The sequence below is a fragment of the Sinocyclocheilus grahami genome, unplaced genomic scaffold (genome assembly GCF_001515645.1).
Source record: "Sinocyclocheilus grahami isolate Dianchi unplaced genomic scaffold, SAMN03320097.WGS_v1.1 scaffold411.1, whole genome shotgun sequence".
Classification (NCBI taxonomy): domain Eukaryota; kingdom Metazoa; phylum Chordata; class Actinopteri; order Cypriniformes; family Cyprinidae; genus Sinocyclocheilus; species Sinocyclocheilus grahami.
The window spans coordinates 361605-375495 of NW_015505590.1; the positions used below are offsets into that span (position 1 = coordinate 361605).

The window sequence follows — 13891 nt, forward strand, 5'->3', positions numbered from 1 at the left end:
CTACACAATCAGGGGGAAGACTGCTGATCTGACAGTTGTCCAGAAGACAATCATTGACATCCTTCACAAGGAGGGTAAGCCACAAACATTCATTGCCAAAGAAGCTGGCTGTTCACAGAGTGCTGTATCCAAGCATGTTAACAGAAAGTTGAGTGGAAGGAAAAAGTGTGGAAGAAAAAGATGCACAACCAACTGAGAGAATTGTGCCTTATGAGGATTGTCAAGCAAAATCGATTCAAGAATTTGAGTGAACTTCACAAGGAATGGACTGAGGCTGGGGTCAAGGCATCAAGAGCCACCACACACAGACGTGTCAAGACATTTGGCTACAGTTGTCGTATTCCTATTGTTAAGCCACTCCTGAACCACAGACAACATCAGAGGCGTCTTACCTGGGCTAAGGAGAAAAAGAACTGGACTGTTGCCCAGTGGTCCAAAGTCCTCTTTTCAGATGAGAGCAACTTTTGTATTTCATTTGGAAACCAAGGTCCTAGAGTCTGGAGGAAGGGTGGAGAAGCTCATAGCCCAAGTTGCTTGAAGTCCAGTGTTAAGTTTCCACAATCGGTGATGATTTGGGGTGCAATGTCATCTGCTGGTGTTGGTCCATTGTGTTTTTTGAAAACCAACGTCACTGCACCCGTTTACCAAGAAATTTTGGAGCACTTCATGCTTCCTTCTGCTGACCAGCTTTTCGAAGATGCTGATTTCATTTTCCAGCAGGATTTGGCACCTGCCCACACTGCCAAAAGCACCAAAAGTTGGTTAAATGACCATGGTGTTGGTGTGCTTGACTGGCCAGCAAACTCACCAGACCTGAACCCCATAGAGAATCTATGGGGTATTGTCAAGAGGAAAATGAGAAACAAGAGACCAAAAAATGCAGATGAGCTGAAGGCCACGTCAAAGAAACCTGGGCTTCCATACCACCTCAGCAGTGCCACAAACTGATCACCTCCATGCCACGCCGAATTGAGGCAGTAATTAAAGAATTAAAGCAAAAGGAGCCCCTACCAAGTATTGAGTACATGTACAGTAAATGAACATACTTTCCAGAAGGCCAACAATTCACTAAAAATGTTTTTTTTATTGGTCTTATGAAGTATTCAAATTTTTGGATAGTGAATTGGTGGGTTTTTGTTAAATGTGAGCCAAAATCATCACAATTAAAAGAACCAAATACTTAAACTACTTCAGTCTGTGTGCATTGAATTTATTTAATACACGAGTTTTACAATTTGAGTTGAATTACTGAAATAGATGAACTTTTCCACGACATTTTAATTCATGGAGATGCACCTGTATATCAAAAATAATTTGTACATTCTGTATGTCATCTTATCCCTTTTAATATTTTACATTTTGCGCTGAAACAACTAAATTAGCAAATGTTTCTCTTGATATTCTATAAGAATACCTTGTCTGATGCATCATCATCATGCACATGCTTATCATTTATCTAAATATGTTACAATGTCAAAGAAAAATAACATTGTTCTTAAGGAGAGCATCTTCCACCACTCTCCCCTACCAATATTGATTAGAAACATACTTATAAGGCCCTAAATGGTTTAGCTCCCGTGTATTTAACCGACATTTCACCTTAATCCATCACGCTCTTTAAGGTCACAAAACTCTTGAATTGGTAGTGACTAGGATAGCAGTTACCTAATGGAGTTAAGAGTGGTTTCACATTTGGCTTTTAAACTCTGTAAAAAAATAGATTAGCCTTAAATAAATACAACTGCACGAGTTATATTATCTTAGAACTGTACATTTCTGCCATTCATACATTACTTTGATAACAGATTACTCTTAATTGTAACATGCATTTTTAAAGATGCTTTAAAACAATGTATTGAAAAAAATATGACTGTCATACGATATGACAGTAACTCACACAGACCACCTACAGCTCTTTTATATTTACTGCCTAATGTATATTGCATACAAAACTGAAAAGCTCCTTAAATTGATTGGCTGCCTTTCTGCAGCTTCCAGGAGTAATGGCACACAAGGATGACCCTTACTTGGATATGATGTATTTGTGAAATGAGTAGCATCTGCTTACCTGTGCATTACAGGTTTGCTGTTAGATCCAATATTATGTGCGGCTCCATCTTTCAATAACAGCATCTTTGTTCAAAGTCTTCATTACATTGTGACCAATTCACAACATAATCTACACTAAAATGTGCCACTCAAACGGTTATGAATCTGGCTCCAAAAATAAATAAATAAATAAAATTAAATGAGCCCCTACTAAACCGGATGTGACCCTTTTTACAACAATGCAGTCGTGCAAATAACTGAAATACCATTATTGTCATCAACCATGATTTATTGATCTCCAATACTGAATGAGAGGACTGATTATTCTCAACAGTTTGGGTTAATAAACAACCAGTAAATATAACTGAAGCATTACATGTGAACTCTGAAACAGTGAACAGGTTTAGCATCACACTCCCGACCGCGAGGGCCTGCTAAATGCACATTCAATCCTAACCAGTGAGATGTGCGCCATATACACTGAGGAGTGCCACTGCCGAGTGTTTCCCGCTTACCAACTACTGGTCATTCTGGATGGTAAGCCACTTAAGAATTATTTTAAGGGCAAAGACTTCCTGCAAAAGTGCTTTAGGCAGATAAGAAAAACAAATTATTGGCTAGCACACAACCTATTTATAAATTAAACAGAGGAGCACAAGGTTTCGGGCAAGTAACACTCCTCGTAATTTACATAATCTTGACAGAGTGGGTGTGGCTAAGGGGCCTGAGTGGTGCCCAACCCTACGGCATTAGCATATGCCGATAGCAGGCTAATCACCTGCTTTGTTTCTAAGGTGAGTCGGGTTTCTTTAAGCCAGTCCTGCGCCACGCGCTGTGACTCGCCGCGAAGTTGGTTGATAAATTTAGCGGCTAGTTCCAGGTCGCCGCGCTCAATGCTGTAAGTGGCGTAGGCGAGCAGCCTGAACGTGTCGAGATCTTCGGGTGCTAGTTTAACAGGAGGCGCTACTTGCTCCCTTTCAAACAAGAGGATGGACTGCAGGTAGGACAGGAAGTACTGGTACAGGCTGTTGCGTGTCTCGTCAATAAGCGCCACGCGCCGCGCGAGCCGGCGGATGTCGTAGAAACGCGCGCGAAGGGACGCTTCGCCGTAGATTCCTCGGCTCAGAGACTCTTCGGGAAGGGCGGAGGTCAACGCCTGCGCGAACTCGTTTTCTGCACAGTTCTCTTTAATGACACCCACAGCGCCCTCTAGAGGCTCGGTGGGGGAATCGGCTCCTGCGGACTTGAGCGTGTAGTTCAGAGCCTCTACTGAAAGCCACAACTGGTGAGCCTTACGAGCCTCCTCCTCGGCAATCACGTGACCTGGAGACAAGGCAAACACTTAATATTAAACAATCAAAGGTCAAACTGAGGATTTAAGAGTGCCTCAATTGAATGTGACGCCATACGAATTTGGAACAGAAATTATTACAAACTGAAAGTATATGGATTTTTTGCCTTAACACTGTACAACACCGTCTGTCTAGTTTTTTTATAATGTATTCCAGTTATATTATGATAGACTGTATGGAGACTGACAGTTTTTGTATATTTTTTTTGATTCTGTATTTCCCTGTAGCTCCTCTGGATATATTTGTAAATTGCCAATGAAGTAAACGGTCTGTCACTGATTCATTAATTGAATTGATTAGATTAGTGTGTTGATATGCAAGGAACTGAATAGAAAAATGAATAGTATAGTTTCAATAGTATGTGAACACTGAGGAAGGTCCTGCGTGACTGAAATGTCTGTTGATTTTAATATGCACTGAGCACTTTTTTGCACTTTATAAGAATAAAAGATTGCTAGTATCTTGGCATGTAATACTTTTATTTGGATACATAGCAAACGAATTTCAAGAACTGAGTTTTGTTTTTGGTCTTTGATGGATTCTATTATTGACTTGAAAACGTATTACATGTGAATGGAACCAAGCACAAGATCCTCTTTTTTTCATTTCTGTTGAATGTGGTAAGACTATTGGCAGAGTTTAAATAGTTTGAGACTTACTATCTATGGCCTCTTCGATGCCCTTTAGACGGGCGTAAGCTGCGTTCATGTCCAAAGTGAAGGTGTCCAGCTGTTCTTGAGTTAGTCTGCGGTAACGAGTTTCTTGCTCCATCATCTTACTGTTCAGAATCTACAAAGAAAGAATTTAATCCATTTAGATAGACTTTATCAACTTTTTTCAATCTTGACTACTTTAGTAGAAACAGACAGTTATACTGATGCACAAATTAATTCTAACCAAAACTGAAAATACATTCTAATAATGAATTAATTAAATGTATTTAACAATCATACACTCAAATAAAAGTATTGACACTGAGTCATTAGGCAGTCTTTGTATCAATTTTAATAATATAAATATTTGTTCTACTCCAATTCATTGTTGAAAAATTTATATTTAAATGCTGGCTGTAACCAAAATGTTTCCATGACAGCTGTATTGGATACAAATATTATTAATAAAGATAACAGTTTAAGTAAAAACCAAATATTTAGTAAAATGCGGAGAAGTACTAATTAAAGTTACATTTTCTGTAAATGACTTCAGCTCTCCAAAATGGTTTTGGCTGAAACTGAAAATTTATTTCCGTTTGCAAAATTTTGGTGCATCACTTTTAGTTAGTTTCTGTACCACTACCAGGACCAAACTGGTCAGTCAAATAGGTAGCACCATCTCTTTTTTAACAAATTAACAAGTCCTTTAACTGTTACATTCTATCACAAATTCTATGTAGTTGTTAGTGCATGTAATGGGCAGTGTTGGTACCTCCTGGGCCTCCTCGTGCAGCTCCTGCTCCTGAACCTTCAGCACGTCCCGCAGGTGATCTGTGTGTGCAGCGGCCTGACGACGCAGCTGTGTCCTCATCTCAGCCTCCATCACCTCACGCACCTCCTGAACCTGACACACACACACACACACACATGCGCACACACATATGCACACACAAAGCTCTCAGCATCACAGCGCAGTGTGCAATTCACTTTTTAGGAAATGTATTTATATTTAGGATTACGTTTATAATTATGTTAGCTTGAGAAAGCTAACAGTGACATTCTATTTAAACCTACAATCATATTGAAACTAAAAAATCTGATTGTAACTCCTAGAGTTTTAAATCTACAACCACCAAACTCAGACCAGGCTTTCAGACTGTTTTGACTCTGGTTGCTAAATCTTTTCTAACGGATTGGAATTGTGGTTTTTCTAACCCAGATGATCAACTCAACTCAAGCAACTGTGCCAAGAAACCATCCAGAGGACCCTAGTAACACCATAGCAACTGGATTGCCCTAACAACTGCTCCACTGTTTGGTTGATGGACTTTTAAAAAACAACTGATCTTAAAACTTTCAAGCTTTTAAAACCGCTTCAATTTTAAATCGCCTAACTGAACTTTGGCCAGGCTTTCTCAAGCCAACATCAAAGAAATACATATTCATGGTCTAAAAGAAATGTAAGATTCAATAGGGCAAGTGAGAGTACAGCACACCTTCTTCTCCTGCTCGAGTCTCATGTCCTCTCGTCTGTGCTCCAAGGCAGAAGCCACGGCTCTCTCCAGCGCTTTCTGATCCTCCAGCTTCTGCTGCTCCAGAGCCGCCTCAATGTGGATCTGCTCCCTCACCCTCTGCTCCGCCAGCTCACGGTTCAGCTGGTCGATGCGCCGGTGAGCGTGAGCGATCAGAGAGTTCAGATCATCTGCACTCAGCTTTCCCGCTGAGAAAGAGCACAGAGCAGAATTACAGGAGTAGAGACATCACTGTGATGCATGTAATGACTGCAGCAGTCTATCATCATTTTACTATGTGGAAACTGTAAGATTAAAAAAACGACTAGTAGGTGCCTTAATCATTTGGTCATGAGGAAGCCTTACATAATTAGGTTGGTCTGCATTTTAAACTTTTGCTAGAAGTGTGTTTATGCTATCTGCTATCCTTCATTAAAATAATTTTCACTTGCTTTAATATATCGTTATCTAATGCAATGGCATTTTACAGTGGGGCAAAAAAGTATTTAGTCAGCCACCAATTGTGCAAGTTCTCCCACTTAAAAAGCCTGTAATTTTTATCATAGGTATACCTCAACTATGAGAGACAAAATGAGAAAAAAAAATCCAGAAAATCACATTGTGGGATTTTTAAAGAATTAATTGGTAAATTCCTCTGTAAAATAAGTATTTGGTCACCTACAAACAAGCAAGATTTCTGGCTCTCACAGACCTGTAACTTCTTCTTTAAGAGGCTCCTCTGTCCTCCACTGGTTACCTGTATTAAGACTTTTTATATAAAATGACTGTTGTTCAAATGCTTCTTCAAGGCCAATAACTGCTTTGATATATTAAAACACGTGGTTTATACAGTTAAATAAAAGCAAACAGAAATGCAAATCTAAAGACAAGCAAGGTTGAGAAATACATCAGAAGAATAGATGGCCTTCTAGTTTTACTGTGCTACATTGAAATAAATGTGTAACCTGAAATTAGAGATGAAAGTCGATGAAACTTTTTCTTCAATTAATTTCATAATTTTTGGTGGTAATTAACATTCAGTTCCTTTTTTAAGGAAAGAAAACAAAATATGTGCAATTATTGCATTTGATTATTATTGTAAGATGTTTATGAATGATGCCATTTCACTAAGAAATCCTTTTGTTAACCCTCCCTACTGGGTTTAATTTACAAGTACATTTTCACTAATTGTCTTTCTCCATTTACTGAGAAACATCAGCTCTCTGTAGGCGCGTTTCCATTACAGATTTGCGCAAAACTTTGGCGATATTTTCTGAATGTCGATAAAAAAGTATTGCGAAATGACGGCGTTTCCATTAACCAATGTTATGCGGCTAAAACGTAACCTTTTGCCTCTCGCGATAAGTCATGGCAACGGATTTTGGTGGGATTTTGGCTATATTTATTCAAAGGAGGCTTATGCGTGTATCTTTACAGAAGCAGCAAAGAGAGCCACTTCAGAAACGTGCGTAGCGCGGTTGGAATAAACCATAGACTGTATAAAAACATAAACACAAGCATTGAGTGGCCGTAATCAGCTTCAGTGACCGTATCAGAGCCACACTGCACCGCAGACGTGTGCAATGTAAATTGTCTAAGTATTAATAGTAGGGAAAGCCCCTTATACTGGAGCGCAGCCACTTATGAAGTGTTCCTTGGATGTTATAGTACACTGAAGAATGATCATATGACTTTTTACATACGCCATTTGACCTGTAAATGCGGAAAAGCCGTTTCCATTGCAGTTTTGCGAATTAATCCTTTTTCGCATTGCCTGAAAAACCACCTCATGCGAGCGTAAAAACGTTTTTGCGATATATGGCTGTTTTTGCGAATTTGACGCATTTCCATTAGGCGTATTTTCAATTTTCAATTTCAATTTGCGCAATTTGAAGGGTAATGGAAACGCGCCTATTGTTAAATGTTTTAACCATGTTAAAAAAAATTTACATTGTAACATTAATTATTCGTATGCATTAACTTTGACAGTCACATTTACATCAGTTACATCTGACAAACACTCAAGGGAGGAAAGAAAATAGTCATAATACATGAGATCAATGACAGACATGCGGTCTGGAGGGTGACAGGAGTGTGTGAGATCTTACAGAGCCCCTTCCAGTTGGCCTGGATCTCAGGTGTGATGTTGGCGAGCTCCTGCTGGAACTGAGCTTTGGCTTCATTCACCAGCTCACTGTACTGAGACACGATCTTCGCCTCTGTCTGTGCCGTCTGCACCTGCAGAAGAGACAGACAACACCCAGGTGTGAGTTACAGACTCCAGATGGGACGGTGATGTGTCACCAGATTCTCTGGGAGTTACAGGCTCAATTCTCATTTATATGTACTGGGTTCCTCCAAAGCACATTAACATAGTCAGATTAAGATACTTGCCTTGGTTACTACTTTGTCCAGATCCACAATCATGCTGTGCAAGTTCTCCTCAGCGGCCAGGATTTGGGGTCTCGCTGCGTCAATCTTGGATTGTTTTGCACTGTTGATCACGCCACGCAATATTTCAAGCTCTCCTCTAAATACACACAAAACGGTATGATTAAGCACCTCTCTGTGTAGGGCTGAGCATTATAAGAGTATATTCCATTCAACAGTAGAAATGGACAGTTGAGGACTGGAAAAAATATAGAAAAAACATAGTTAGGGGTCAGTTAGTTTTTGTACAAATTAAATTCTACTTTTATTAATCAAACATGCATTAAATGGACCAAAGGTGACAGCAAAGACATTTATAATGTTACAAAAGATTTTTTATCTGAAATTAATACTCTTAATTTGAATCTTGTTTATCAAGGAATCACGAAAAAAATGTATCACGATTTTCACAAAAATACATAGCATTAAAAAAAAAATTTCAAAACTGATATTAAGATGAAATGTTTCTTAGGCACCAATTCAGCATTTTAAAATGACTTCTGAAGATCATGTGACACCGAAGACTGGAGTAATGATGCTGAAAAGTTGCTGCTTTTCATCACAGAAATAAAATCACATTTTAAAATATATTCAAATTTCAAATAGTTATTTGAAGTTGTAATAATGTTTAACAATGTATCACTATTTATACTGTGTTTTGATCAAATAAATGCAGCATTGGTGAGCATGAGAGACTTCTTTAAATCTTACAGACCCCAAACTTGCCTAATTGACACTGGTTGAAATGTGTCTCGAAACTGTAATTTAAGATCTGTCAGAAGGAGGTCTCACTTGGCTTTGAGCAGGGCTTCTTCAGCCTCTTCCATGGCTCTGGTCCTGTCACTCAGAGCCTCATTCAGTGCTTTCCACTGAGTGGACTTCTCATCTGGATGAGTCTGAACACAAACACATGACAATGTCACGAGCAGCAGAAAATCAGTGCATAAAAGCTGAAATCTCAATTCAGTCATTTGCAATATAATGTTCAGGCGCGCGCACAGACAGACCGCAAGTGGTGCTCGAGCACCTGCACTTCTTCCATCCATGCCTCCCTGACCAGTCATCATTGGTGATAGCTCAGTAAGTGTTGTGTTTGCCCTAAACTTTGGCAAAATTGGTCAATGCTGTGAATTTAAACCATTATTAAAACATCTAAACACAGCCTGCCTAACTTGGGCAACAGCTCTCCATTAAATTTAACATCAAGCAAGCTAGTCTGGCGTTGACATAAAATACCTTTGTGCAAGGTCAGAAATGTGAGCCAAAATAATAAAAGTACCTCAATTCCGCAATCAAGATATAAATTGCCCCTTTTAGGAGTTTTTGTTTTTATGTTTATAACATAATATAGTTAAGCAACATCACACAAGCAAGAGTGCCATTTTCCTGAATATCAGCACGATTGTAAATCCAACGTTCATTGTATACAATGTTCAATAAACAATAAATTAATTATATTAACTGACCATTTTAGACACAAAATTGTAAATTTGGACTGTTTTTGCTCAGATTCACCAACCAAATAATTCCAAACAAAGCAGAACAGTTGTTTCTCAGCAACACAGAGAGGTGTTTTTTCCTTGAATGAATTAGCTGATATAAATGAATTGGTTGAATGAATGATTCTGTGATTCACATTAAGCCTTCCCGCCACCTACTGTCAGTTTAACTTTTATAAATAGTTTATATAGCATTTCATTTTTTTTAAAGGGGTCATATGATGCTGCTAAAAAGAACATTATTTTGTGTATTTGGTGTAATGAAATGTATTTATGCGGTTTAAAGTAAAAAAAACACATTATTTTCCACATACTGTACATTATTGTTCTCCTCTATGCCCCGCCTTTCTGAAACACGTCGATTTTTACAAAGCTCATCGGTCTGAAAAGCGAGGTGTGCTGTGATTGGGCATTTCATATTTCTATACTCAAAATGTAATATTTAAACCAATCTCCAAAAATTACTTAAGCAACTGTAATTGCAGTGTAAATTGATTTGACAAATGGTAAGATGGATTTTGTTTGATCTCATTTGATTGGCAACAGCCCTATAGTATATAGTGTTAAGTAATTAAAATATGTTCAACAGAGTGTAACTTTATTATGGATAAGTATTTATGAGAGGCGGTGCCTTTTTTTTTTTTTTACTTGAGCACCTGTCCCCCAAAATGTCAGAGGTCACCATGCCAATGCTAGAGCATTCTTGGTGGTTGCTGGTGCTAAGGTGTTTTTTGCTACAGCCGTGTATCCCAAACCTGAAGCCCCCTACCACTGCATATTTTGGCTGTCTCTCTTATCTAATACACCTGATTTACCTCACCAGCAGAATGGGGGTTCAAATGATTATGTGTGTGTGTTTACCTGTGAGTCCATGGCTTCTTTGAGTTTGTTTGTATGTGTAGCGATAGCTGTCAGCGCAGCCTCCTGGGCTCCGATGGCCTGCAGGGTGGTCTTAGCGGAGCTGCCCAGACTTTCCTCCAGTCCAGCAGTCAGAGCTGAGACACACACAAACACTCACAGTATATACAAATACATGTTTTTTGCCACTAAAAAGGAGACGGGAACTTATTGGGGAAAAGAGCGAGAGCCTAATTAGGATAAGGCAACCTATAAACCTGTAGAGTGGTTCTACATTAACTGGTTCATGTCACCCACCTGCTAAAGCATCCTGCTCAGCTTTATCCTGCTGAGCCAGTCGAGCTGACACTTCCTCCGCTGGCCTCTCCTTCAGTGCAGGCTCATGATGATCCTTACGCTCTTCACCTATACACACACACACACACACTGAGCTATTCCAGCGCCATGGGAAATAAGTTTGCCGTCTGAACCAAAATAAACACTGGGTGATGTGAAATGATAAATATGCCTTTGTAGTGTCTTCGCTGGTTGCATGCACAACGTAAACAACATCATCTGTGAACGAATGTGACCCTGGACCACAAAAGCAGTCTTAAGTCGCTGGGGTATATTTGCAGCAATAGCCAAAAATACATTGTATGGGTCAAAATTATAGATTTTTCTTTTATGCCAAAATTCATTAGGATATTAAGCAAAGATCATGTTCCATGAAGATATTTTGTAACTTTCCTACTGTAAATATATTAAAACTTAATTTTTGATCAGTAATATGCATTGAAAATAATTCATTTGGACAACTTTAAAGGCGATTTTCTCAATATTCTGATGTTTTTGCACCCTCAGATTCCCGATATTCAAATAGTTGTATCTCGGCCAAATATTGTCCTATCCTAACAAACCATACATCAATGGAAAGCTTATTTATTCAACTTATTCAAATCTCAATTTCGAAAAATTGACCCTTATGACTGGTTTTGTGGTCCAGGGTCACAAATGATCGACTGATCAGGTCTTTTTTTTTAGTGAATCCGTAAAAAAAGAAACCAAACTTAGTGGTCAATGATCAACAATCTGAATCAGTTTTGACAAGCCAAACTGATTCATAACCTGATATATTTGTTCGTTTTCAGATGATTGGTTCTCATGAGACTAGCAATCCAGCATATTTGGCACAGATCATTACAAATGAGGATACGCATTTGTTAGTTATTGGAACAGAAGTAAAGTAAACGTAAAGAACTCAACAAACACACAATGAACAGAACATGTTAGCGCGTGTCACATGATAGAACTGTGCAGAAGGATGGACAGGGAACCAGAGTTTGAGAGCATGCAGAGAGGAAGAGACACGGATGCCATCTGCACAACAACTGATGTGATGAAGACAAACAGACTCTGGATCAGTTGTTAGAAGCAGAAGACTGTGTGAATGATCCAGTGCTGACCTGCCGCCGTGTGGCCAGGTGGGCTTTCGTCACTTGTACCCGGCGCAGGCACAGACAGCACCTCGCCGATAGCCGAAATAATATGAGCTGCCTCTGCTGAGGCTTCTGCAACAACAGTAGGACTCCATGAGAAATATAGATCACAGATCAGCCTCGGTGCATCAGTGATCAAAAGTGACACAACTTTACAGTAAATGAACTAGTACTGCCTGTGATCCTTTGCATATATAGGTTCAGGATATCATTAGACATTCAGCTGATGGTTGAGTATCTGCTTCAACTGTGAAATGATGCATTCGGTGTCTTCCCTACTATATAGTAGGTGAAAAATGAATCAGCTGGTATATGAACTGAGCAGTATGTCTGAATTAACAGCAAGTAAAAAGCACCCAGATGACCTACTACTTACAGCGAGATCACTTACCATTCCATGTACTGAAGTAAGTCCAGATTTCATTCATATTACACATTCAAACTATACTGATATACATATTTTTAGCTGTCACAGTTTATTCCTCTTTAAATGTAGTAACTACAGTATGTGACTTAGGAGGTAGCTCCAGTTTTTCTTTGGTTTCACTGACTGTAATATAGGACAAAGACTGATTCACACCAAGAGCAAATATTTATGTGACTAAGACTTCTGACAGATAGATATATATGGGCCAGACTGATAGTTAATTATTTTTTAAATACTCAGCAGTGGCTGACCAGTCGGATGCTTAAGAGAATCTGAAAATCTACCGACAAATGTCAAACCAACCTACATGTCAATGACTAATTAATATGTATTAATATTTACACTCTAGTATTATTATATTATTATTATGAATGATAGTATTATGAAGAAAAACCTGTATTAGTGGACCACTAAACAACACTTTTCATTTAACCAATGCATTAGTTTTTTTTACAAAGTTAAAAAAAAAGAAAAAAAAGAACCAATAGGTTTTGGTGCCTGTGTTCGGACAGGTAGAAAGCTGTCAATGTAGCAAGTGTTCAACATAATCATATAAAACAATAATAATTAAACCAAACAAGAGGAACAAAAACAAGTGATCACATAAAAAAAAAATTACATGAAATGTGTTAAACATATTTAACTTTTTTTTTTTTACTATACACCTTTTTCTTCAACGCGGAAGTAAGCCAATGGGTGAGACTTCCGGTTCATTAGCCGCTATAACACGGAGAATAACAACGTGCAGTAAACTGTAAACCAGTGTGTTCATAATTAAGATAATACATTAAAATAATATGATAAGACACACCAACTTTCAATATCAAGCAGCAAAACGAACCGTTTTGTTCAGATAAAAATAGCTGGACGGAGTGGACGCAGATGAGACCGGAAGCCAGACCCATAGAATTTACAAATGACCCATTTTTACGACAAGAAAAAGGTGGATACAGAAACATTTTATTACAACATCTGAAATATTATTGCTAATTGTTAACCTCAATTATTGGCATAATGCTACAATCTATTATAATACTATATCAGTGCATTAAAGCAAGTAAAATTTGCATGATCAAGTTCCTGAATGTGTTTTATTTCATTCTGGCCTTAATTCATGTAAAGTGGTAACACTACTTCCATGAATATCAACCAACTAAAACTTTCAGTTCTAATACAATGGCATCCAGACAAGGTTAGGATCACGTGTGTTCTTGGAAAAATTATAATTCTTGATTAAATGTGTCTGTCTTTGTGACAACACCAGTCCCTTAAACGTTTACCTACTAAATTTCTATGAAGGTCAGTAGTACATCATGAAGTTGTTTTTTTGTTTTTTTGATCATGTATTATATACAGATCTGTGAGCCTTGAGGTGCAGTCACAATTTCTGACGTTCAGCTAAATTTCTAAATTTCTTGTGCTTCAAACATCAATACACTTCTGACAACAGGCAATGGATCTTTTTGTTTTTTGCACATGAAATTTCACTAATATGTCTGTAACTGTGAAGTGCAGCTGTTGCACATCTGAAATGCATGTGAAGATGTTTGTGAGTCTCACTCACCCTCGAGTGTCTGTGGGGTTGGTGCCGGTGCTTCCTCTACAGCAGGTGGAGCTTCCACAGGTTCTGGATC

General features: G+C 38.5%; 1 protein-coding gene across 1 annotated transcript in view; it reads right to left on the minus strand.

The window, feature by feature from the left end:
- Window positions 1-2320: 2320 nt before the first annotated feature.
- The window catches only part of LOC107551004 (MICOS complex subunit MIC60-like), a 15472-nt gene continuing 3901 nt past the window's right edge, over window positions 2321-13891 (minus strand). Inside the window, exons 5-14 of the mRNA XM_016232480.1 lie at window positions 11798-11902; window positions 10650-10757; window positions 10356-10489; window positions 8788-8891; window positions 7960-8095; window positions 7674-7803; window positions 5551-5774; window positions 4827-4958; window positions 4061-4190; window positions 2321-3372 (exon numbers count right to left, since the gene is read on the minus strand). Of these exons, the coding sequence (XP_016087966.1) occupies window positions 2765-3372; window positions 4061-4190; window positions 4827-4958; window positions 5551-5774; window positions 7674-7803; window positions 7960-8095; window positions 8788-8891; window positions 10356-10489; window positions 10650-10757; window positions 11798-11902 (1811 nt within the window). The 3' untranslated portion in view covers window positions 2321-2764. The remainder of the gene's footprint in view (window positions 3373-4060; window positions 4191-4826; window positions 4959-5550; window positions 5775-7673; window positions 7804-7959; window positions 8096-8787; window positions 8892-10355; window positions 10490-10649; window positions 10758-11797; window positions 11903-13891) is intronic.